General features: G+C 33.9%; 11 protein-coding genes across 11 annotated transcripts, besides 6 other annotated features; 4 read left to right on the top strand and 7 right to left on the bottom strand.

The window, feature by feature from the left end:
• Window positions 1-131: 131 nt before the first annotated feature.
• TA20495 (zinc finger protein with SET domain, putative) lies at window positions 132-5,418 on the top strand (the record flags this gene model as incomplete). The annotated part of the gene is made up of 3 exons (XM_949165.1): window positions 132-4,738; window positions 4,780-4,928; window positions 4,994-5,418. 3 exons carry the CDS (start codon window positions 132-134, stop codon window positions 5,416-5,418), a joined length of 5,181 nt encoding a protein of 1,726 aa, XP_954258.1.
• Window positions 5,419-5,463: 45 nt separating this feature from the next.
• TA20490 (integral membrane protein, putative) lies at window positions 5,464-6,102 on the bottom strand (the record flags this gene model as incomplete). Its single annotated transcript, XM_949164.1, has 3 exons — window positions 5,464-5,689; window positions 5,750-5,860; window positions 5,906-6,102. 3 exons carry the CDS (start codon window positions 6,100-6,102, stop codon window positions 5,464-5,466), a joined length of 534 nt encoding a protein of 177 aa, XP_954257.1.
• Window positions 5,509-5,577: a sequence feature (4 probable transmembrane helices predicted for TA20490 by TMHMM2.0 at aa 30-49, 61-83, 98-120 and 141-163).
• Window positions 5,638-5,689: a sequence feature (4 probable transmembrane helices predicted for TA20490 by TMHMM2.0 at aa 30-49, 61-83, 98-120 and 141-163).
• Window positions 5,750-5,766: a sequence feature (4 probable transmembrane helices predicted for TA20490 by TMHMM2.0 at aa 30-49, 61-83, 98-120 and 141-163).
• Window positions 5,809-5,860: a sequence feature (4 probable transmembrane helices predicted for TA20490 by TMHMM2.0 at aa 30-49, 61-83, 98-120 and 141-163).
• Window positions 5,906-5,922: a sequence feature (4 probable transmembrane helices predicted for TA20490 by TMHMM2.0 at aa 30-49, 61-83, 98-120 and 141-163).
• Window positions 5,956-6,015: a sequence feature (4 probable transmembrane helices predicted for TA20490 by TMHMM2.0 at aa 30-49, 61-83, 98-120 and 141-163).
• Window positions 6,103-6,175: 73 nt separating the features above from the next.
• On the bottom strand, window positions 6,176-6,948 carry TA20485 (myosin a tail domain interacting protein mtip, putative; the record flags this gene model as incomplete). Its single annotated transcript, XM_949163.1, has 3 exons — window positions 6,176-6,334; window positions 6,408-6,653; window positions 6,739-6,948. The coding sequence occupies 3 exons, from the start codon at window positions 6,946-6,948 to the stop codon at window positions 6,176-6,178; spliced, it is 615 nt and encodes a 204-aa protein (XP_954256.1).
• A 323-nt stretch (window positions 6,949-7,271) lies between these two features.
• Window positions 7,272-9,043, bottom strand: TA20480 (Ankyrin repeat protein, putative; the record flags this gene model as incomplete). Its single annotated transcript, XM_949162.1, has 5 exons — window positions 7,272-7,451; window positions 7,516-7,638; window positions 7,698-8,003; window positions 8,083-8,433; window positions 8,477-9,043. The coding sequence occupies 5 exons, from the start codon at window positions 9,041-9,043 to the stop codon at window positions 7,272-7,274; spliced, it is 1,527 nt and encodes a 508-aa protein (XP_954255.1).
• A 166-nt stretch (window positions 9,044-9,209) lies between these two features.
• On the bottom strand, window positions 9,210-12,088 carry TA20475 (endopeptidase, putative; the record flags this gene model as incomplete). The annotated part of the gene is made up of 15 exons (XM_949161.1): window positions 9,210-9,275; window positions 9,338-9,406; window positions 9,439-9,523; window positions 9,553-9,749; window positions 9,783-9,940; window positions 9,969-10,038; window positions 10,076-10,512; window positions 10,545-10,785; window positions 10,815-10,881; window positions 10,924-11,015; window positions 11,065-11,125; window positions 11,156-11,307; window positions 11,356-11,475; window positions 11,520-11,613; window positions 11,646-12,088. 15 exons carry the CDS (start codon window positions 12,086-12,088, stop codon window positions 9,210-9,212), a joined length of 2,352 nt encoding a protein of 783 aa, XP_954254.1.
• Window positions 12,089-12,376: 288 nt separating this feature from the next.
• Window positions 12,377-14,691, top strand: TA20470 (1-deoxy-D-xylulose 5-phosphate synthase, putative; the record flags this gene model as incomplete). The annotated part of the gene is made up of 2 exons (XM_949160.1): window positions 12,377-14,536; window positions 14,566-14,691. The coding sequence occupies 2 exons, from the start codon at window positions 12,377-12,379 to the stop codon at window positions 14,689-14,691; spliced, it is 2,286 nt and encodes a 761-aa protein (XP_954253.1).
• Window positions 14,692-14,827: 136 nt separating this feature from the next.
• On the bottom strand, window positions 14,828-15,467 carry TA20465 (uncharacterized protein; the record flags this gene model as incomplete). Its single annotated transcript, XM_949159.1, has 3 exons — window positions 14,828-14,997; window positions 15,032-15,217; window positions 15,326-15,467. The coding sequence occupies 3 exons, from the start codon at window positions 15,465-15,467 to the stop codon at window positions 14,828-14,830; spliced, it is 498 nt and encodes a 165-aa protein (XP_954252.1).
• Window positions 15,468-15,794: 327 nt separating this feature from the next.
• On the top strand, window positions 15,795-18,076 carry TA20460 (tryptophanyl-trna synthetase, putative; the record flags this gene model as incomplete). Its single annotated transcript, XM_949158.1, has 10 exons — window positions 15,795-15,908; window positions 15,991-16,083; window positions 16,114-16,223; window positions 16,279-16,402; window positions 16,433-16,668; window positions 16,771-16,925; window positions 16,992-17,398; window positions 17,473-17,680; window positions 17,761-17,963; window positions 17,993-18,076. 10 exons carry the CDS (start codon window positions 15,795-15,797, stop codon window positions 18,074-18,076), a joined length of 1,734 nt encoding a protein of 577 aa, XP_954251.1.
• A 115-nt stretch (window positions 18,077-18,191) lies between these two features.
• TA20455 (uncharacterized protein) lies at window positions 18,192-19,536 on the bottom strand (the record flags this gene model as incomplete). The annotated part of the gene is made up of 4 exons (XM_949157.1): window positions 18,192-18,377; window positions 18,449-18,609; window positions 18,710-18,843; window positions 18,878-19,536. 4 exons carry the CDS (start codon window positions 19,534-19,536, stop codon window positions 18,192-18,194), a joined length of 1,140 nt encoding a protein of 379 aa, XP_954250.1.
• Window positions 19,537-19,837: 301 nt separating this feature from the next.
• TA20450 (uncharacterized protein) lies at window positions 19,838-20,248 on the bottom strand (the record flags this gene model as incomplete). The annotated part of the gene is made up of 1 exon (XM_949156.1): window positions 19,838-20,248. One exon carries the CDS (start codon window positions 20,246-20,248, stop codon window positions 19,838-19,840), a length of 411 nt encoding a protein of 136 aa, XP_954249.1.
• Window positions 20,249-20,860: 612 nt separating this feature from the next.
• TA20445 (long-chain-fatty-acid--coa ligase 5, putative) lies at window positions 20,861-24,784 on the top strand (the record flags this gene model as incomplete). The annotated part of the gene is made up of 13 exons (XM_949155.1): window positions 20,861-20,906; window positions 21,058-21,142; window positions 21,203-21,546; window positions 21,626-21,958; window positions 22,027-22,398; window positions 22,459-22,553; window positions 22,583-22,734; window positions 22,832-22,921; window positions 22,952-23,039; window positions 23,070-23,159; window positions 23,243-23,371; window positions 23,470-23,688; window positions 23,723-24,784. 13 exons carry the CDS (start codon window positions 20,861-20,863, stop codon window positions 24,782-24,784), a joined length of 3,105 nt encoding a protein of 1,034 aa, XP_954248.1.
• Between the last annotated feature and the right edge of the window lie 83 nt (window positions 24,785-24,867).

Raw genomic sequence — 24,867 nt, 5'->3', positions numbered from 1 at the left:
GTGTATTTTAGTTTATTAAACCCTGTTTCGCAACCTAAAGTTTTCCCATTATTAGTATAATGGTTCATGCACATGTAAAAGATTTCGCATTTTAATTTAAACTAGAAGATAATTTTTTTCCTCTAGTTTTGATGAACTATTGCTCCAATGAGCCCGTTTTGGGCTCGCTTCTTAGCTACGCTGACTGGTGTAAAGAAAGCGAAGAGGAAAAACTCCACAAGAGAACCAAAGTTAAAGTTAAAAGGTCTAATGGAACAAGTAAACCCGACTCAGTGGAGAATTTGAGGAATTCCTCTGAAAACAATGGAGAAATAAGTAATGGGAAACAGAGTAAAACTAATAAGGAACCTGAGAAACGTAAAAGATATGGTGTAAACGGATCAGAATCAAAGGGGGCTAGAGATCAAAACCCAGAATCAATGACCTCAGATAGTTATATCGATTTATTGGAGTTGGCAAATTATTCATCAGATGCCTCCTCAAAAAACACTCAATTTAAATCAAATACTACCACTAGTATGAATAATAATGGTATTGGTAATATGAGTACTACTAGTATGAATAATTTGAATAATGGCGTGAATAATAATGGAAAAAATTCATGCAGGAAGAGAATGGATCTGAGAGAAGTGTCATTGGAGAGATTAAGCACATTGGATAGCCTAGGATCTCGAAGTGATTCTGGCGGTGTAAATTTTAATGTAGATTCAGAGGAATTCAAATACGAGTCGCTGCTAAGTGAGTTGAGGAGAAGAGGATTTGAACCGAAGACGCTTGGAGATGTTTTAAGAAGCCGAAACAAACAATGGGCAAAGACCCAGTGTATTCATAGTAGCGCAAAAGAAGATTTTGAACGGCATCTGAATATGTATAAAAACCACTTCAGATCATATAGAAAGACCCTAGATGGATGGATCCCTAAGTCGTGTAACGTTAATAATAACAACAATTCAAAAGGTAATTTAAGTGGGAAAATGGGATCAAGACGTAACTTTGAAAAGTTAACGTGGAGCAATATCATTTTTTGTCCTAATTTTCGCCCAGGAGGCGAAATTATATACAGATTTTCACGAAAGACAATGAAAACATACAATACACTCTATGATACAATAAACAAAGGCTGGGTACATCCAGATCTTCTAGTTTGCTTAGTGAGAGACGCTTCACATCCAGTAAGATTCGCAACTCCACCTGAACAGGACTGTTACACCGCTATTTACACTGGGCCAGAAATCAGCGAGAACCTGGACACAAAGGTCATTTTCGGAGAATACACAGGCATAGTGTACAGAGAAGATTGTGTACCAGACTCCATCTTCGAGTATGCATTTGAGCTAAATTTTACGTCGGCATCCTGGGTGGACGCTGAACTTGAATTCAGACACGATAAACAGTACATTAGAGATGTTAACGGGACAATTTTCCTCCCAAATAACTCAAAGTACGTGCTTGATAGTACACACGCATTCAACGAGTTGTCGATGGTTAACCACTGCCAATCAATTGCAGCATACGGGGGGGAATATTTCTTACAAGCGAACTGTGAATGGCAGCAAGTTATATTTGATGGCTGGCCACACGTAATCCTAACCAACAAACAAGGAGTTAAGATCCAAACTGGAGATGAACTAATTGCAGATTTCGGAGCACTGTGGTTCCAAAAGGTTGAAGAAAATTGCCACCGACAATTAAAACGAGAACTTATTTCCTACAGACTTTTATCAACGGCTAATAAATCAGATAATAATCCATCAAATGACTCACCAAATGATGAAGTACAGACTAATAAAGTAAAAAATAGTATATTGGTTCAAGAATTGCCGAATGATAAGAGTTTGAACAATTTGGACTATTTTGTGGTCAATAATAACACGTCATACGTGTGTGCAATTTGCCTGGACGAGGATTTGAACGACTACCCGAACACATCTACAAAAAAGATACTTACACACAGAAAAAATTCAACAATGTCAACCCAAACGCTTTCGTCAGACACCACAATGAATACAGGACAAAATGCAGAGGAGTACAGAGACGAAGACGACGAAGATGAATGCATAGTGTGCGACGGATGTGATCGGATTTTCCACATAAAGTGCCTCGAGAAGATAACAACGACAGCACTCAACTACGTTCAAACGGAGTTCCAAAACACAAAGTTCATCAACTTTCAAGCATATCTGAGGAACAACAAGTACACAGTCTCTGAAGGAAACTTGATCAACTTGAACCTGATCAAGTGGTACTGCATGTACTGCAGGTACCTGTGCAAGCAAATAATCCAGCATGACCTAAACCAGGACTTTATGCCGTTGCAATCTTGTATTTATATAAACACACCAGAATCCATCGACGAGATACCAAATTCTTCACAGAACTCATCAAGTTCACAGCCAGAAACATCAGATAACACACCTGAAACTAGTCAGCAAGATAGTTTTTATCCATCCTCCAGTGTTAACGTTAAGTCAGAAGAATCGAATGAAAAGAAGGAAGCGGAAGCGGATCCAGAAAGCGATGAGTCGGAAGTTGAACTTGTTAACAATAACCTAATCGACCTAAATAAAATCACAAACTATATTAACAAACTTATTTATAACACAAGTAATAGCCCTGATAATAGTGCTACATCGCAAAAGGAGAATACCCCAACGCCCAAAGATAATTATAATTTCGAGAATCATAAGAATGCTGATAATGTTGAAGGAGGTAAGTTGGAAAAAGAGGTAGGGAAAAGAGGTAAAAAAAATGGTGAGAAGGAATATCCAAAACATAAAAGAAAGAAAATTAAAAGTTGTTTGTCACTCAATTATCTGAAACGAAAGAATAGGAGGAAGATGATGGTCAAAAACGTGAAGACAAAGTCGAAGCTGTTTAAAGGAAATAAGACGAAAACCCTGAAAAGAATTAAGCTGATAAATAAGCCAACCTCGCTGGAAATCTCAAAGTATCTAGTCAAGCAAAAGATACTCTCCAACACCACAAATAAAGGACAAATTCGACTCTTTGGTAATTACATTAACTTTAGAACATACTGCTGCCCAACAGGTTCACCTAGATCAGATACCAATGAAGAACGAAATAATACAGCAAAGAATAAAATTGGTCCGAATAGCGTTGAAACGATTACAAGCTCCAGCCAGAATCCAAATTATATGGTTGACCAAAACAATAAGGATAAAGAAGCCGATGATAATGAATTGACGATAAATTTGTTTAACTTGGGGTTGATATCACTAAACATGAATGAAACATCCGAGTTATTGGAAGCAGAAAACAAGACAGCAAGTACGGAAGAAACATGTAGTACAACCAGCGGGAATGAGCTTGACTTGTCTCTGGAAGACGCTAACAACTGTAACGTGGTGTATTCTGAACTGCTGAGAAAATGTAACGACACAATTAATTCGAGAAATTCAGGTTCAGAAAAGGTTAACAGTTATGACACACTAACTAAAGCAGTTAATTCCCCAGTAGTTAAGGATAATCAGAGCTCGGACGATAGTACGAACCCAACAAACTCGCCAACATTTAATAACGCAACATACCAGCAGATAATTAACAAAGTGAAAGATAACCCAGATGAAGTTCTTAACGTGAGTTATGATAACAGCATAATGAATAATATAATAGATTACCTGAACTGCAGATATTTGATGGGAATGTGGCAAGTGGAGCCATTTTCCATATTTGGAGAAGCAGTGAGAGTGTGCGTAGATTGTAATAAGAAGTGCGGACCAAAGGCAAACGTTTATGTGTGTAGAGTTCTAAAGCGTCATTTATCTGGAAACTTTGACCACCCAAAGTCCACAAACGTTGAACAAATGAAGGAACTCATACTCATCTCATTTGAACAGCATATAAACTATTTACTGAGGTTACTAGTTTTAAAGAATATCATTATTGACTTTTTGATCAAACTCTCGTGTCATTTTCTTACCTCGAACAACCATAACCAGAGTAATTCGTGTGCTAATACTACAGATTCAGTCACAACGGGAAAAACAGGTGATACACAGGTGAGTGAAGAAAATAGTAAAAAGGATGAAACTTCTTGTTTTAAAGATATTCGAGTGAATAACGTGGAAGAAAATTTGGAGGTTGGTGGATCTGAAGTGACTAAGAATAGTGAATTGGTTGAAAAAACACAAAAGAAACTGACAAGTAGGAGTAATGTAAAGAAGGATTCGGTGGTAGGCGTGGATAAAAATTGCATATACAATAACGTAAACGAGTTCATAAAGTGTATAAGTAATAATATTAAGAGGATACCCCAGGGCGACATCCTGTTTAACTACGAGTTATTGAAGAGTCTGGGCGGGTTCGAGGAGGATTTTGTCCGAATAATTAACTGCGACGATCTGTTCAAGTACATCAACGACCTCTCAAGTTACATGTGCTACAACTCAGACCAGGTGCCCTCGAGCATACAACAGATACTCTCGAAGGACGAACTTATGAGGTTCACCCACTTCAGAAAATACCTCATCAAGGACGTCAATCTGTTCGTGAACACGAGCTCTAACATCCCACACAACAACGTTTCGGGGGAAAAAGCGTATCAAAGTCTACCCAAGGATACTTCAGAGTACAACTCAGAAGTGTGCATGAAATCTGAACTTGACCAGGTCATCAAGAGTACTAACTGTGAGCTAGAGTACTGGGACCCTGCATCTCGTAGATTCTCAGATGAAGTGGATGAAGATACCGTCAAAATAAACTTAAATAACGTCATCAGGTATAACATACCTAGTTTAGATAATAAAATAATACAAATAGAATAAACAATAATACTGTTTTTAGATATAATAAAAGGATTCTAAAGCTGAGACCTGAAGATGTTCAATCCCAGGAATTCATACCGATGATTGGAGTCAAGCCGGGCAAGACTATCATTTATCGCAAATTCTCAGATGGATATTATCAAGGTATTTTTATACATATTTTTTCTTTTTTTGTACATATATATATACTTTAATAACACTGTTTATAGGACTTGTGAATAAATATACTAATAGTAGTACATATTTTAAGATCGAGTATAGTGATGGAGACGACGAGTTGATGGACCCGTTTGACCTGATGAACGAGATCATCTTGAACCTAAGCAATATTGAAAACATTTTGCTACAGCTTTCAAATAACGATGTAAATAACGGGAGGTATATTCAGCAGATCCAGTTCATAACTAACCTGGTCAAGAACAATAACTCGAATGATAAAGCAAAAACAGTAAATGAAGACGGAACAAATTCAGGAAGTGAGATTAATGGAGTTGAAACAAGTGAGAAGTTGAAGGAAGTTGACATAACAGGCCACACCTTGTTTAAAAAGATGACCAGTGAGCTGAGGAATTACATGCTCCACCAGCTAATAAACGTAGAATACATTAGTAAAAGACGTAAATGTTCCCAGTAAATGCTTGAGATGAGATAATCTATAGTGTAATTGGATGTTAGTAGATTAAACGAGGGTTAAAATGGCTAAAACTACAAAGACAAGGAGTTCAACGTAGTACAAAGTCGAAAGAGTAACTAGGGTGTACGATAAGAGAGCAACAAGAACAAAGAAGATCCCCCTGCCCCTTTTAACGCTCAGAAATCCCATGTAAGCCTCAACGACATTGCTGTAATTCTCCAAAAAGGAATAACCATCACCGGTGGATACAATTATCAAAAGGCCAAAAAATCTAAAGAATCATATTAGGAGGATAAATATGAATAAGTGGTGGAATATGTTAAAATTATACCCTTGGACTAGATTTAGCAGGTAAAGCGAAGGATTTAGAATTGAAAAAACATTTAAAGCGTTTAGAAAACTCACAAAACATAGTGAGCAAGCCGATAGAAACGATAAACTCCTTAACATATTTTTTTCTACATAATTTCTTTTAAATGAGATTTACATGATTAAATTAATTAAAATAAATGGGTAGGTAGAGTTGAGTAAGGAATGTAAAGTTGAATAGCGGGTGTAGAATGTGTAGGATGTTCCAAATGTGTAAAAAATCAAAATACCATTCTTGGGAGGATGGTCGTAGTTATGATATTGATCCAAAAGTGGAGAATCGTTATCCATGTCAAGTAAACTGTCAAACGTCATAATATTTTCTCTAAATCTAAAAACAAATGTGTGGCATGAATCTGTGTGAACATGTATCAGATGAAAACTAAATTCATTCAGGCCTTAACAAATTCAACAAATCGTTCGACAAAACTACATTTTTTTCCACCCTCACCAATTTATAAAGCTCGTTCAACTCGGAATCCGTCAACGGCTCCCCGTAATTCTTCATCAAGTTCTCAAACTTGCTCAAGCTAATGCCTCCAGACATCTGAAAATTTTTACAATCATTGTATTAATTAAAAATAACTATATAAATATTTTAGGGTGACTAGAAAGAGTACATTTTCGAAATTTGCTAAAAGATCTTGCAAATACTCCCGGTTCTCGTTAGAATACATTGAAACGGCTAGAAAGTCCTTGAAATTCTCAAAATTCACACTCTTGCCGCAAGTGGCCTCAAACTCAAGTAAATCAGCTTGAGAAGGAGAGGCTCCGAGTTCGCGAGCCAACACACCCGCCAAGTGAACATCCAATATTCCACCCCTCGCCCTCTTTTTAAAGCTTTCCTCCAACACATCGACCTCAATCTACACCAAAATTAAATTCAGTACAAATTTTGATTTTTTTGGTTTAAATTAATAAATAACGGGGTGGATAAATATTAATGAATACCATTTCCTCAAGGGCCTCATGAACAGTACTATCTGAGTTTGTGGAAAGTGACTTGAGTTTAGTTAATTTTTCCTGGAAGCTCGGTTGGTACTTGAACCCAGGCATCCATAAAAAATAGTTTAGCTCGGAATCCTCCGGAGAGAGAACAAACTCAGGCTGAGGAAGGTCATTGTAGCAGTCTTTGAGGCAGCTTTGTACTAAAGTTTTCATTTTTAATTATTTTCTCAGTTATTCTTTCCTTAAAACTGTTGATTTAGCTAGTTCGTGCCAGTGATCAGGATAAAGTTCCACACATTCAGGAGGACGGTTATAATGGAGGTGAATGCACACACAAGTTAAATGAAAACGTTAACAAATAATAGTGTTGAAAATTATATTAATTTCAACTTTTCTGATTTTTTAATTTCAGCCCAGTGGATATCCAGAACACAATTGTTACATGAACCCGATCAACACCGATGCACTTTTGAATATATTCTCAAATCCTCTAAATAATCAGGGATATGGACGAATTTTGGTTAGAAATTTCCTAATTAGCTCTTTCGATGCTTATTAAACTCCGACTGGAAGCGGCGTTTGAGTTCTGAGTTTTTGGAATCACGAACAAAGGCCTGAAATAAATTGTGCAGGTAATCTACAGTTTCTCCCTTCTCCTTGTACACATTAGCTAGACGCAAATACGCCTTACTCCATTCAGGATTAAATTTTACGGCCTAAAATTTGTATGCCATGGTTGTGAATAACGATGTTTATAGCTAGTTGGAGTATGTTAATTACCTGTTTTGCATCCCTTAGTGATTGATTTAAGTTCTTCAGTTTCAGGTTCGTGAAGCTTCGGTTAGAGTACAAAATGGATTTCAACTCATTAAACTCAGGAAGGTCTGGACAAAGAGATAACCCCTAAACAAATTTTTACATAGTTTATTAAACTTTTCATATTTAAATAGTGTAAAATGTACTTTTGTATAGCAATTAGTTGCGTTAGTGTAGTCTTCAATTCCCACGAGCTCTTTCCCGCAGTCCCTGGTTTCTTTTACCAACCTTTTAATTTTTTCCATTTCCTCATCAGTTAACTCCTCAGAATCATGTAAACGTAGGAAATCGAGTTCGTCCGTTGGACAGTCAACTTCATTATTATTCAGTTCGTTTTCAGTTTCGCTCTTGTGTAGGAATTCAAAAGTGTCTGATTCATTTGTGAATTCCTTCAAATACTCGGCCACCTTATCGTGCCCGTTCATCACCGCCAAGATATAAGCATTCTTTTTCTACACAATTATTTATGTATTTTAACTTAATTTTTATCTGTAAATTGGATGTATAACTGGGTTGAAATTTGTTAAATACCTTGCAAACGATATTGGCGTCAGCATTGTATTCTATTAGGAGTTTACAAACACTCAAGTAACCTGATTCAGAGGCACAGTGTAGTGGAGTCCAGCCCTGAGAGTCGCATATATTCGGATCCGCTCCATTTTCTAACAGCTTTTTAACGAGACCAGTGTTCCCAACGCTGCTACAATAGACCAGTGGAGGTGGTATTGATTTATCTGAATCAGAGTTATCATCACCTTTGTCTTCCACACTAATGATATTTGGATCCGCACCGTGTTCCAGAAATAGGTCAACGAGGATCGTATGGGACTTAATCACAGCTATTGATAAGGGTGTGTTAAAAGATTTACTACATACATTCACCTAAAAACAAATTATATTAATTTGTTAATTAGTGGAAACTCACATTAGCGTTATTTTCCAATAATATTTTACAAATCTGATAACTTCCTAGCTCTGTGGCAACGTGCAGTGGGCTTAGGCCGAATTTATTCATATTATTTATGCCGCATAATCCAATCAACAGGATTAAACAGTCTATTCTGTTCTCTTCCAGTGAAGAGGATTTATCCAATTTATCGGCGCTCACCATGTCACTTTCAAATGAATTCGTAATAATCGAGCGAATAAGATAAAACAACGAGTTCTCGTTGTTCTCATCTTCTATGTGGGCCAGGTTCGGGGAAGCAGTTAAAAGTGTGTTTAGGATCTCCAAGTTACCACCTGCTGCTGCGATATGTGACACACAACGTTGCTTGGAATCTCTAATGTATTCAAGTGCGGATAGCTCAAAGCTTGTCAGAATCACTTCGTCACGTTTTTTGCTGTTACTTTTCTCTATTTCGTCCTTCAGGTCGGGTGAATCAGCCAGTAAGAGTCTATTTACACTTTCCTTAAGCTCGGACAAAGTCCCTGAAAAGCAAGCCTCAAATACTTTCTTCACGTAATCACTCAGTCCTTCTATATTCGCCATTACGAAATTTTCAAGATTTATTCTACATTAGGGTATTTTACACAATTTTAATTTGGATTCCATGAAATTTAATATTTTACATTATATTTGTATAATTTAATGTTTAAATTTAAATTTTGTACAATTTCAGGTTTAAATTTTAAATGCACATTTGGTATTCATTTAATTACTGGAATCTTAAAAGATTTAGAAAATTAAGATACCTGGTCACCTCTAATAATACATCACAACACTATACACATCAATAAATATACTTATATATAATTCATTTATACTAAAAGGTTAAAATAGTACGTCTGAGATCTTGTTTAAATCAGTATTCGCCAATTTATTAATTGGATTAATACTGGAATCAATTGAGCCCTGAAATAACTTATGATTAATCTGTAATTTACATTTTGGAAAAATGTTAGTAGACGGTTTCCAACTTGTTCAAACTCTAAGCCATTAAACTTCTTAAACACTTTTAGTGATAGAATCCTACACATTTCTGTTTTAGGACCACTAACTTTGAGTAAAGATAACAGTAATAATTCCCTCCGTAGTGTATTAGGTGATCAAAATTGGTGATACAATTCGGCGACAAGAGTTGATAGATCTGGTAATCATTGAATTTTTCATTGAACATGTCAAAATCTTTAAAAATAATGTCATAATTAATGTTTTTCTCAATAGTGTACCAGTCTTCTTCCGTTCCATAAAACCACTAATTACATCAAATACCAAATTATTCTATTACCTGATCAATAATTGACAAAAGTAAAACCTTTGACATATCTATTGAGTTAAACAGCTTATATTCATTTCCAAAAACTGTTAATCCCCCCTTATTTATCAGCAAATTACCCTTATCGTATTCATTAATATTCTTGTCGATATATATTATATCATCCAAATCTAAATTTTATAAAAAAATACAATTAACCTACAGTTTGAGTAAAATAACTCAAATAGGTGTGACGAGAATTCCGCGTAGTCAATAGGGCCACGATTTCCTACCAATTATTAACCAACTTATAGTTCATGGGTTACATTGAGAACATTGTAGATAAAATAAAATATAATTGTACCTGACAAATGTTGATAATGTGTATCACTTAGAAGAGTATGCACAATATGTCCCAATTCATGGAATATAATTTCGCCGTTATATATATCAATTTTTGTACTTTTCAATATTTCTTTCACGTTACTTTTCTTATCATCATTGTGTAATGATAGTACTATAATTGATGAAGGCAATTGTTTAATATAAGATCCTTGGTTAACAAAGTTATTTTCGTGTATCAAATTTAAAATGTATAGACTATTATTGTTTTTTGTGTTAATTTTCTTTGAACATCGGATTGTAAACTGGGCTGAGATGTTATGCTTGTTTAACCTCTCGAACAAATCCAAATATAAGCTTGAAATCACCTTTCCATCCTTTATTAAATTATACTTTATCACATTCTCATCATAGATTGATTCTATAACAGTTTAACACATTTAAAAATAATACCTTTTGATTCAGAGGGGTGAATGGTAATTTTGAACAATTTGTTTAATAAAATGTTAAAGTAGGTAATCAGTGAGAGCAGTGAGATGTTTACATTTCTTTCATTTCTGGACATCTTAATCAAATATTCCACATCCCAGGGGTGTAGTTTTTGTTCTAAATTATCCTCTTCTTGTTCCGATTTGTTTTCATGAATTAATTTCTTATATTGTAATAATCGTTCAAGATCATTAAGGAGATAGGGCTAAACAAAATTTTTTGGTGGAAAAGTACCTTCAATAGCTTTGAACAGTTGATTAAAAATTCGTACACATCATTTGTATTACTCAAGATACACTCCCTAAATTATGTTAACCAAAGATATTAAATTGATAGGAGATACTGCTGAATATAATTTAGGTAGTTATCATATCCTCTTAATTTTGATAATTCAGTCCTAATTTTATGCAACTCTTTCATCTTTTTGTACAAACTCTACAAATTTTTGTTGACTAGTTGAAAAGATAACTAAGTAGTTTAGTACTTGATTACTGATCCTTTGTGAAAACCAAATTGACTTCCTCAAACCATCCTGATTAGAATTTCTGAACCATAAAATCACTATTCACACATACTTAAGTAAATAGTTGTATATATTTTCATCTTTGGGTATTTTCTCTAGTGGATCATTATCGGTCAAATTTCCTAATTGAAATTTAAAGGTATTGCCCTCTACTATAGAAAATGCTAACATCTGTTCCTTTGTAATCAACTCCTTATATTTCATCTAACCCAAAATTGAACATGTTTGTGTTATAAATAATTAAAAAAATACTTTAGACTCTTTTGATAGATGTACTCCCTGTTGTTCCATGGACCTGATCATATGTTTTAGTACAAAACTCTCTTCATTGGTTAAATTCTCCTTTAAATTCTCTATCAACAACTTGTAGATCTAAGAAATCAACAATAAATTTCAATTATTTAATAATTTCTTACATTTTCGTTAACGTTGATATTAATAATAAACTCTGAAATCAATTCTATGCACGTATTTGACATTTTACGCCATTCTTCATCGGGATGTACATGTCTGAACAATTAAAATTATAAATAATTCCATACCTTAATAATTCGCAGGGATCAGCTATTGAGCATAAGACGTTTGATATATCGTCTATTACCTCTAAAACCTTATTATTCTCATTCTCGTAGTCTTTTTGATCTCGTTGTTCTTTGTTAATTTTGTTTCCGGGGAAATTTACTAGGTTGTTGACTAGTGATTGAGAATAATTAATGGAATCATTGGTCAACTTTAACAAATCTAAAGGGTTTTTAACTTTTAAACCGAAATAGCCATAATCATCCTCCTTGCAATGTGTAACATAATTTGATTTATTGAACTTTAATGTGTTATTCTCAGTTAACTTGAAGATTTCGTTATAGGTGTAATTAAATTTAGAGAAGTATGATACAAATTTTCCATTTTTGAAATATTTAGGAAAGGTGTGTTTTTGGATATTTTTTGAAACATGATGGGATAACAAAATACGATAATTTATAAGCATTTGATAAATATCATAAATACCATTTAATATATATAATTAAGAATATTTTACAGGGAAGATAAAAAATTAGATTGAATGGAATCCAACATTCCCATATTTCCTTCTTCTATCATACATTATACTCCATTGTTGTATTTTATTATTTTATTTTATAACAGTTTGGAATTTGGTCCTGAATATCAATAAATTATCTTATTTTGATAATGAATGTGTAACTAGAATGTGACCCATCGATAAGATGCTATTATGGTCATTAAATTTTATTTGTTCTACACAATTTGTAATATTATGCAAATAGTTGGTTATCGTAATGTTTCATTAAATTCGCTTAGTTTTTTCCCAAAAAATGGGACCCTGTACAATAATTCAGAACGCAACTCAAGTTGCCCAGTTTCAGTGGATTCCTCAACGGAAATTATCCGAAAATCGAATTTCGATAAGTATAAGTTATTAAATAGAATAGAAGGAATAGAAGACCTAAAAAGGCTGCCAGAAGAATTGCTGCCAGAATTGTGTAATGAGATTAGGCTTTATCTGGGTGATGTTATTTCCAAGGTGGGAGGACATTTTTCGGCATCTTTGGGAGTAACTGAACTTACTGTAGCACTGCATTATGTGTTTGACTCCCCGTTTGATAAAATAGTATGGGACATTGGCCACCAAGCATATGTACATAAGATCCTCACAGGGAGAAGAGATAAATTACACACGATTAAAAAAAAAGATGGTTTGTCTGCTTTCTGCAGGCGCTATGAGAGTATTCATGATATATTTGGTGCTGGTCACTCTTCAACGTCATTATCTTCAGTTCAGGGTTTACTAGAAGGGTTTTTACTACTACAGAATAGTACCAAAAATCAACAAAACAGCTTGAGGCCAAATTACATCAGTGTAATTGGAGATGGAGGAATGACTGGAGGCATGGCATACGAGAGCCTAAATTACGCAATAAACATAAAAAGCCCAATGATAATTATATATAATGATAACGAGCAGGTTTCATTGCCAACAGGCATGAAATCAATTTCAGGAGTCAAACCAATTGTGCCATTTTTTCTACAAAACTCTTCAAATAAACCAATTAGACCAGTAGTTGATGCAATTAACGAGTTATTTGCTAAATTAAGCAAATGTAGTGAGGATGGAATGGAGTTGAATGGGTTAAATGTCATTGGACCAATAGACGGCCACAAGTTAAATGATTTGTTATATCTATTCAAACTAATCAAGTTTTCAAACAGAGTGCCAAATAGAACCATAAAAATATTGAATGAGGAAATACATGGGCCGTTAATTATACATATTAAGACAATAAAAGGGTATTGTTGTCCAGAAGCATTAAATCAATTGGATAAAATGCACTCAATTAAACCCAATACAAACCTTACGATAGTAAATCCCACTATAGAAAACCTGTTTAATGACTCACAAACAGCCTATAACTTAGAACTAGATGGTATTTCATTTGAGAACCAAGAAGTGCCAAACCTGTCTCCAGATATATTGGTAGATGAGAAAAATGTTCGAAGTAAATTGGGGTATAACAAATTTGATGAAGGAACTTTCAGTAATGTATTTAGTAATACACTGATAATGATGGGACTTATGGATGAAAAGGTGGCAGGAATAACAGCAGCAATGCCAGGAGGGACTGGAATTGGAGAGTTTGGAGAATATTTCCCAAATCGCACATTTGATGTTGGAATTTCAGAACAACATGCAGTAACATTTTCATCAGGTCTGGCCCTATCAGGAGTTAAACCTTACTGCGCAATATATTCAACATTTCTGCAACGTGCTCTTGACCAGGTGATACATGATGTGGCGATACAGAACATACCAATCAGACTCATGGTAGACCGGGCAGGATATGTGGGAGAAGATGGACTTTCTCACCACGGAAACTATGACCTTAACTTCCTGAGACCTCTGAAAAACTTCATAATATCAGCGCCCAGTAATCAAGTAGAACTTGTTTTATCACTATTGTCATCCATGAATACTGATGTTCCCTATGTTGTAAGATACCCAAAGGGTAAAGTTATTGATAAAAGTTTGTTAACCCAGTTTTATAGCGAAGAGTTATATGACTATGTTAAGTTTTACAAGTTTTCTGATGAGAAATTCGGTAGGAATTTAGAATTTGAAGATGAATTAAATGAAGTAAAAAGGCATAAAAGTAAGGTATTAAGAAGAGGAAGGGAGGTTGTAATATATTCATTGGGTCCCATATTGTACAATGTAATTGAGGCAGTTGAAAAAATAGGCCGAAATTTTAATCCTACAATAGTAGATGCTCGTTTTTTAAACCCATTTGACCTTGAAACTTTCAACGAACTAGCTAAGGACCACAAGTACATAATCACAGCTGAGGATAGTGTAAATGGAGGTTTGGGCTTGACGATCATAGAGTACTTGCAGAAAATTAATCAATTACACAATTTCAAGGTTTTTTAGTCAGTTAATGAATTGTTTAGGTTAAGTGCATCAGTTATCCTTACGAGTATGTGCATCACGCGACTATACAGGAGCAAAAGGTAATTGCTAATATCGATACCAAAGGTATTCAAAGGCAAATTGAGGAATTTCTCGAAAACAATTAATGTTTTACACCCCTCCATTTTAATTACTATACAATATACTATTATAGATAAAATTATTAAGGTTGGTTAAAGTTGGAGACGCTGAGTCTTCCAGTATATAGGTCGAGATCATATTTTAAAACGTCTAAAAAATAAATTAACCACCCACAATACCTTGATCAGTTTTTTCAAACTCTGGAACTACGGGTTTGTCGTTATAGATGTCATTAAACTCCTCAAACCACCCGCTCTTCAAATCAGTCACCTTAAACTCTTCACTTTGATACATGTTGTCAAAAGATAGCAATTTATCCCTTAAATTGATGGCTAAAACCAGAATTAGTGTTATTCTAGGCAGTACCGTTTTTATATTCAGGATTTTCTAGGTGATCTATTGGAATATTTGGGGAGTCCACAGGGTAAACGTAGCTGTTGCAGTCCATACAAGGGCCTTCTTTCTCAAGATTACAGGACAAACGGCCGCAACTCATACAGTTACTAAACAAACCATGAATTGAACCTCCACAATCACACCGTTTTCGTTCAACTAAAGGCACTTGAATATTTTAAATTATTTATATAAAAATAAAGTTAATAATAAGGTAAGATTGTGTCAATAGTAAGGTTTAAAGTAAAAAATGTGTAAATGGATTACCAGATTCCACTGGTTTATTCCTAGCAGGTGTAAAATCTGATTTATTAGATGGCTGATTTTTGTTCTTTTTATCAACTTTGAAGAAAACTTGGGTGGAATCTTTGCGATAAGGGATTAGGTGAGGTTTCTGGCCTTCATCCATTATAAAATGGAAAATATAATAAAATTCTCAACCATCTTAGGTAAAAAAATAATAAAATAAAATAAGGAGTAAATGTAAAATTAAAACAAAAATTGTGTAAATGATTTTCTGTGGAACAATTCTGGAGAGTCAATAATAGTAGATCCCCCATCTGATTTTGCCAAAATTCCAAAATATATCCACACAACGATCATAATATTATATTTGTTAGTTGATATAACATAGAAAGTAAGGTAACTGTAAAATATTTTGTTTTTTACTTTTTTTAAAAAAGTTCTTTCAGTAGAATTTGATTATATAAAATTCTACAAACTGTAAAGTATGAAAATGGTAGAAAAAGCATGTAGTTTTGTAGAAAGCTCCTTCCATATCATTAAAGGAGCAGCTTGTACTGCCTTCTCAATCCCAACTGCACGATCAACTAAATCAGTTAAAAGATTGGTACCAATGATATGTTTTATTTACAGTTTAAATAACTAAAATATACTTTGTTGCTTTTAATTTAGTATTAATGACTGAATAGGCAAATTATAACGGGATTATGACACTATCAAAGTTAAATAACATCCCATCAGATGGCGACTATAACCTGTTTAAAAAGCTAATTGAAGATAAGGTGAGGATTTGGGTTTAATAAATGGGTTAGATTGCTGAAAATGCGAGGTTCAGAGTAATTAACGTTGATCGCAGCATGGCAGAATCACTGTACGGAGAATCAATTTACGACGATTTCGTAGTCCCAGCCACAGTTAAAACGTAAGATTTCTATATAAAAATTAATTATTGATATGTTACATTGGATATTTTTTAGGTTGAGGTTGGTGGTTTTGGACGAGTGGAATATAAACGCAAATATCCACAACGTATTATACTCAACTGGTTTAATAAGGGAGATCTGCATTAACAAGTTCAAATATAAGCCAGAAACTAATACTGTAAGAAAAATTAGTTTAAAATGTCTTCAGTTGGATATCCATTTTAATGTCATTCCTGCAAGTGAAGAGTTGCTGTGTAAAGAGGAGGATATAAACAAGGTTGAGGACTGCCCACTGAAGGAAAATGTGTTACCGCCAGGAGAAGTTGAGTACAACTCTGCACAGTACCTTAACATAATCGACAGTAGTAAAACTGATGTGGTCGACTACAACAAACTTACATTTCAATTCGGCTGTTCACTAATCACTAATCATATTCTTAACAGGTGCTACATTAACAACAGTTAACCCCAACTTAAAAATTATATAAATTACAAAATTATATTAATTATAAATTATATTAGCTATTAAATTATAAATTAAATTAGGGTAAAAGCTCTTGTTGGAAATGTACACCCATTTTTGAGGAGAAAGATGTTCTTTTGCCATAGGGACTTTGACCAACTACTTGATAACTATGAAAAGGGAAATAAATTTTTCATTTACACGGGTAGAGGACCATCATCAGAAGCATTACATCTAGGTAAATTTTTTAAAAATTTATGTAAATGTATTGAAACTGATTTTAAACTGCTATATTGTGGATTAGGACATTTGATTCCATTTATTTTTACATGCTGGCTGCAAAAGTCATTTAACGTGCCGGTCGTCATAATGTTGAGCGACGACGAGAAGTTCGTGTTTCGAGAAGAGTTGGAGCTTGAAAACGTTAGAAATTTGGCACTAGAAAACGCAAAGGATATCATAGCAGTCGGATTTGACCCCGAACTCACGTTCATATTCAGAAACACAGACTACATCCAGCACCTGTACAAAACCACACTAAAACTGCAAAAGAAGACTACATTCAACCAACTCAGAGGCTCGTTTGGGTTTGACTACTCAACGAACGTTGGAATGATTTCATACCCACTGTTGGAAGGAGCAGCATCATTCAGTGAGTCATTTCCCAATCTATTTAACAATAAAGAAGATATCATGTGCCTAGTCCCACAAGTTCGTCATTATTCACTGATATTTTAGTTTTAAATTTACAAATATTTAGTAAATTTGTTTAATTAAATTTGTAGGGAATTGACCAGGACCCGTTTTTCAGACTAACGAGGAGTCTGGCACCAAAGCTGGGACTTAAAAAGCCAGCACTAATCCACTCGAAATTCATCCCATCACTGCTGGGAGTTAACCAGAAGATGTCATCATCAATAGAAGGCTCAGCCATCTTCGTAACCGACGACGCAGAAACAATTAAGAGGAAAATACACAAATACGCCTTCTCAGGTATGGAATTTTTATGTTTGGTTGATAGCTTCAGCTCTAAATCAGAACCAAAATTCCATAAATTATATAAAAATATATAGGTGGCCGTGATACTGCGAAAGAACATATGGAACTCGGCCCTAATTTGGATGTCGACGTGTCTTATCAGTATCTGAACTTTCTAGTGGAGAGCGACGAGGAACTTGAAGAGATTACGCAAAAGTATAAATCAGGCCAGATGTTGACCAATGAATTAAAGAATAAGTTGGTGGACATTCTTGTCCCAATTGTCGAGAACCACCAGGTAAAATTTTTCATTAAAATGTTCTTCAGAGATTGAGGAGTCAAGTGGACGATGAAATGCTAAGGAAATTCATGGACCCGAACCGTGAATCCTTTAGACAGTTCTTTAAATAATTTTTTCAACTCCTTAGAAGTATATGGTTAATTTTCCCATTTCGGTAGCAAAATTCATAAATTTGATGGTAGAATAAATATATACAATTTATACTAAAATATGAGAGTGTTAAGATTATGAAAACTGTATGTTCGCGTTAGAGAAATCCAGTTCAGGATGTGCCTTCTTGAACTTTTCGAGAGCCTCAAACTGCTTCTGCTGATCACTCGTTGGAAGCCCGGCGGCCTTCCTCTGCTGATCGTATAACATTTTCTCAACTGTGCTCCTAGTTTCCGTGTCCAAATCACTCAATTTACTATTCTAAACAATATTTCCACACAAATAATTGGTCAATTATGTAACTAAATATGTAGAGTGGGGAGTGAAGATACTTCTGGAACTATCTTTTTGACGTCGATTTCAGGGTGTCCCTTGATGACTGTGGGCCACCAGTTCATCTTGTTCTTTTTTTCCAGAGTTATTTGAAGGACTTTATTATCAACGATTGTCCAAATCGACTCGTCGTTCTTTACTAAATCGTACAAGTCTCCGCCTAATAAGTATGTATAGGATTAAATTTGTGTTAGTATCAAAAAATAGATATAACTAATAGAAGTGAGTAATTATTAGGCGAATAATGTTTAATGAGGTACTGAAGAGGATTTGGTTATTGAGTTTTACGGATAGTGAATTGGTATTGATGTCGACTTTAATGTTCTTGCTGTTAGTATTTTGAGGCAACTTTACTGAAACTTCCAGTGAACTCAAGGTTTGGGTCCAGTCATACCTGAAAATATATATATTGGCTAAAGTTAAAGTACCATTCAGTTTTCCCACCGTTGCCAGGAGGTGGTAGAGAGTCGTCTTCGTCACTTTCATCTTTCTCTAATTCTCGATTATTCTGTAGCTCAGAGCCGTTTTCTAAACTGTTATCTACTGATTTATCAGAATCAGCTGCAGTTGTCGTAGTTTTGTTTATATTATCACGGGTAAAAGTGACAGAATCCATGGAATGAGAGGGAAAAGAGCTGGAGCTGGAGGAAGTTTCAGATAAAGATTTGGAATTATTTGGGCTTAATTTAATGTTACTTTCAGTTCTGCTTCTGCCACTTCGAGGAGGGGGAGACTCGTCAGGTAAACTGGCAGTCTTCTTCAAACTGCTTTTCAGTTCCGTATGTGAGCTGTGAGGAGTGGAAAGCGGAGTAGAGGGCGCAGTGATTGAAGATGAGGAATTCTGCTTCTTGGCATTCGCATTCTTGTTAATTAACTCAGAGTACTTCATACCGATGGTCCTGCAGTGGTAAGAAACCAAATTAACGCAATGGTCCAGCGAAGATTCGCTAGTCTTATCTGGAGGTCTGTAGAAATCCGTTTTCCGGGCCAAGAATGAGAAAAAATTCTCCAAAAGCTTCTCAACTCCGCCTGATCGCTGAGTCAATAACAGCAATAAATTATCAACTCCTTCAGTGTTTTCAGACATTTCTATTTTACATGTTCTATATAGTACTTCTATTAGATTCCTTGAATTATGGTTCTAAAACGACCCTTATTATGATTACTCTAATAGTGAAATTGGGTTTAAAATAAATTATTTAAAAAATGAAAGGGTTGAGATTGAAAAAATGGTGGATCTAAGGAAAAGTGTAGTGGCACTAAGAAAAAATAATAAATATTTAATCCAAAAAATGTTTACTAAATTTTAAATTTATTGAATTAATAAGTTAGAGCTAAAATATAGTTTAATTAACTGAGAAATATATCAAAATTCAAATAAATTAAAATTATATGTGTTTGTAATTGTGGATGTAATTTGAGAGAATGGAATCCTCGGCCTCTGAATCACTGCTTTCCATAAATCCCCAAATAAGTTTCTGGTTATTAACAGGAGACTTAATATACTCTTCAAAATTATTTAAGACTATATTCGGATCCTTTTTCAATTTATTATAATATTCTAAAACATTTTCATTATTATCTTTTTTATCCTGTAAGTACTTTATCAAAACTATTCTGTGTAAAGTCGTGTTCCCTAACAAATTGTACTTGAAATTGAACTTTTTCTCCATATGCTCATAAACCTCAGTAGCGTCAGTTGACTTAAAATCGTCAAATAAACTGTAAGCCATTTCCTCTGAATTGTCTTTAAAATCCTCTGTGTCGTCGGAATCTTCAGAAATATCTCCAGAATTCATCTTTATTTCCATAAAATTGAGTTAAACTTTTCAATAAACTATTTATTCAATGTGTAATAGAGTAGTAGTTAAATAGACAGTAAGTGAAGGGAAATGACTTAAATAAACTTAAAAATTAAAAATAAAGTTCTATTGTACATCTTAAGAATTATTAAGTTTAAATTAAAAGGATAATGTTATTAAAAAATTATAAGATTCTTGGTAAATTTACAGTTTTGAAATAATATAGGCCTAAAATGTTTTAAAAGAAATTGAATGAAGATATATAGTACAGAAAAAATAAAGATTTTTGAGATTTCAAAAGGCTTTCTAGTTTGAAATGGGGATTGAAGCAGATTTAAACTTAACATATGAAAATATAATATGTTCTTTAATAAATTTAACCGTTTTCTAGCACTTTAATTGTTGTAAATTTTTGTATTCCGTTACCTTTTAATTCATTGTAATTCACATTTTCCAATAACCGAAGTTGTTTGCAATTCGTTAGCAGTTTATCAAGAAAATCAATATTTGTCAATTAATTATACTATTTTTCAATATTTTTATACAATTTTAACCCTAGGGTCAAATTTTAATTAACTAAAATCATTTTCAATTATTTTAAAGAACATAATGAACCACGTGTATTCTGTTCCGCTAGAAGGATCTGAAGAAGAAGGTATTATATAGATTTGATTACCTTGTTATTTTAATATTAGTCAATCAATTAGTAGATTTAGTTCTTTATATTTTACCATTAAACCGTTAATTATCCTTTAATCACTGTTACAGTGTATTTTGAGTATAATAGAAATTAATAAATACATTAGGATATACTCCTGTGTATCGGAGACCAGATTACAAGGACAAATTACTGTCTTGCGAAGACTATTTCGATGGTAAAATACAAACAGGGTAATTCTCTACATAGTTATTTAATATCAGTTAGTAGTAAACAAATATAATCAATGATAGGTGGGATGTTTTTAATAGAGGATTAAGTTTGAGCCGTGATAAACCCTTTCTAGGAAAACGAGTAAAGAACGAAGATGGAACTTTGGGAGAGTTCCAGTTCTTGACATATGGGGAGGGTGAGACACAGATTAAGCGTTTCGGTAGCGGACTACTGAAACTAAACAAGTTCCAAGAAGTGTTCGTTAAGGAGGAAAACCAAACTGTTAGAATGGTGGGAATTTACTCACAAAACACAGTTGAGTGGCTCATAACAGAACAAGTGTGCAACGCATACAACCTAACACTCGTACCACTCTATGATACTTTGGGAGAAGAATCACTCCTGTACATTGTTAACGTTACCAGTAAGTTCTCTCGATAATTAATCACAATATTTGTTATATATTATTATGTATAGTTAACATGAGTTAACTGTGTTTGTAGAGTTGAATGTAATAGTATGCGATTATAAGTGCAGTTTGAAGTTGATGGAGTTGTTGCCAAAGAGTAATGGAACTGTCTCACTCCTGGTTGTAACGGGAGTGGATGAGCTTCCGCCTGAACTAGTTAAGGGCTCAGAGTCATTAAAATCAGTCACCTTTAAGACTTATACTGAGATGGTAAATTTGGGGAAGGAAAATGAACTTGAATTCACACCCTGTACAAAGGATAGCATAGGCACAATTAGCTACACATCAGGAGTCTCAGGAATACCCAAAGGAGTTATCATCAAACATTTTCAACACGTCTCCTTAATAGTGATTGTCAACAGAATTGGTATTTTTACATTAAGAGTTATATATTATATACCATAGCATAAAAATGTAAATATAATTGTTTTCTAGTGTGTGATGAAAAGAGTAAACTGGAGAATCCAAAGGTTCATCTGAGTTATTTGCCACTTTCACATATGTTCGAGCGCCTTTACATAGGAACTAGCATCATCGACGGAAGTGCAATTGGCCTGTTTTCCGGAGATATAAAGAACGTTCTTGAGGACATCAAGGCCCTCAAGCCCAACGTCTTCCCCTCAGTTCCGAGAGTATACATGAGAATTCATGACAAGATATTCTCGACAGTTTCGCAAAAATCATTTTTGATCAAGTCACTCTTCGGTTTGGGTCTTCATAGGAAACTGAAGAAAATCAAAAAAACAGGAGTTGTAACTCACAGATTCTGGGACAAAATACTCTTCAGCAAATTCAACATGCTACTGGGTAACCTAATATTCAGTCAACATAAATATTATGTCCACATTAATTCATTTTAATGATTAGGAGGAAGAGTTAATTGGATGTTGACAGGTTCAGCACCTTTAACCCCGAAGATATTCGATAATATCCGAGCACTCTTCTCAATTCCACTTGTTTCAGTATGTTTTAAAAACACAAAAATTTTCAGGGTTATGGACTAACTGAAACCTGTGCAGGAGCGTTTCATACTGAAAGATATGAACCTGATTCAACACACGTCGGAGGACCAGTGCCCTGCATGGAATTCAGACTCAAATCATTACCAGACTACAACTATTACACAACTGACAAGATTCCAAAGTATTATACACAACAACACTGTTATGCATTTATTACTAAATATATAAAGTTACAATACCCTTAGTGTGATTTTAGATAGTTTTTCATATATTTGTAGGGGTGAATTGTTGTTAAGGGGACATAACATTGTGAGTTCATACTTCAATGATGAAGTTACCAATAAAGAATCCTTCGACGAGAATAAATGGTAGATAAATTTTAACACATTTGATATCAGGTTCTTAACCGGAGATATTGCGGAACTTTTACCAAACGGAGCCATCAGAATCATTGATCGGAGGAAGAATATCTTTAAACTTTCACAAGTAACAACTTTTTATTTATCATTTCTTTAGGGAGAATATATATCACCTGAAAAAATAGAATCCATTCTCAACACTGTCCCAATCATATGCCAGTCATACGTCACAGGAAAATCACATTTCGTACCAAATTATAAAATTATTTAGATATATATATAATTAATTGGATATATAATTATATAATTAATTGGATATAAATATTATAGTTGAAACCCGTTGCTGTGGTTGTTCCAGACGAGTTCGAACTGGAATTATGGTCTAAAAAGTATGGATTCTCAAATTTGGATAGAAAAGAACAATGCAATCTCAAAGAATTACAAGAATACATGTCAAAAGTATAAATTAGTCAATTTTTTAGTAGTTATATTATGGACATTTTTACACATTCCTACTATATATAATATTAAATTATTGTATAATGAGTAAATATTAGGAAATTGAAAAGGTGTTCCATAATAGCGATGTGAAAGGATTCGAAAAAATCAAAAACTTCTACATTGAACACGAAATGTTCACAATTGAAAATAATTTACTCACCACTACAAGCAAATTGAAAAGATATGTTTTATCACAAGTAGGTCAAATTGGTCTAATTTTACTTTTAGAAATACTCAGAACAAATCAACCAATTAAACGACTCTTAATCTTTTATGTAAATTATATGATTATAATATTCAATTGCATAGAATGAGTGTAGTATAGAGGAAGGAATGTTAAGGCTGAACAACAGAGTAGTAACAAAGCTGTGCGGCCAAGATTCCTTCAACTTTTTACAAGGATTAATTAGTAGTGATTTGAGACTAGTTAGAGCTCAAGAAACGAGGCCTGCGCTGTTTTTATCATCGCAGGGACACATTGTGGCGGAATCCTTAATTTTTACACACGAAGGGGATTTTTACCTAGATTCCCTTAAAGTTAATCATAGTAAAATTCTTAACATCATAAATAAGAGAAAATTGGCGTCAAAAGTGTATACGAAAACCACTGAGTCGGAAGTGTATGTAAACACCTCTGAATCTGACTTTTATTCACACTTTCAAACCGAAAAAACTAAAGAAAATAAAGATTTTATTAAGCTTCTGGATACAAGAAATCAGTTTTTTGGACATAGATACTACTGCATCTCTAATAACATAGTAGATGGAGTTGATTTTAATACTCTAGGGAAGGATAATTTTGAGAAAAATCAGGAGAACCTGAGTGTGTATGACATAATGTTGTTGATGAATAATTATGTGATGGATGTGATGATGAGCAAACCTGGGTTTGTAGAGTACAAATTGATGCCGTTTGATCTGAATTTGCAGAATTTCAACTATCTAAGCGCTAATAAGGGCTGTTACGTAGGCCAAGAAATCATTAATCGCATTAACAATAAGGTGTTGATAAATAAATATAAACTATATATAGCACTCAGTGATGATTTTAAAAACATGTCGAAAAATACTAATAAATCAATTGAAAATGAGTTTTTAAATCAATTACCTCTTTTGAACTCGATTCGCAAGGTTTTGAATAGTGATTTACAGAATAGTGTAAATTATAATTTTTTCAATTCGTTTAAGAATTTGAAGATTATTCCAAATGATTGTTTGTCATTTTCACCTGATGTAAAGGAGTTGGTTAATAATAAAAGGCTAATTCCTATTTTGTTTGATAACAAATTTGGTTTTGTACTACTCAACCGGAATATAAACTTGAAGTTTTTAACAATTGATGGTCAACAATACACAATTTATAATATTTAATATCTTTTTATAATATTTGTTACACAGTTTGTATGGTAAATAATATTAAGTGTGTAATAATATTAAATGTGTAATAATATTAA

Source organism: Theileria annulata, chromosome 1, assembly GCF_000003225.4.
Source record: "Theileria annulata chromosome 1, complete sequence, *** SEQUENCING IN PROGRESS ***".
Lineage (NCBI taxonomy): Eukaryota > Apicomplexa > Aconoidasida > Piroplasmida > Theileriidae > Theileria > Theileria annulata.
This window is presented reverse-complemented; position numbering and strand designations above follow the sequence as displayed.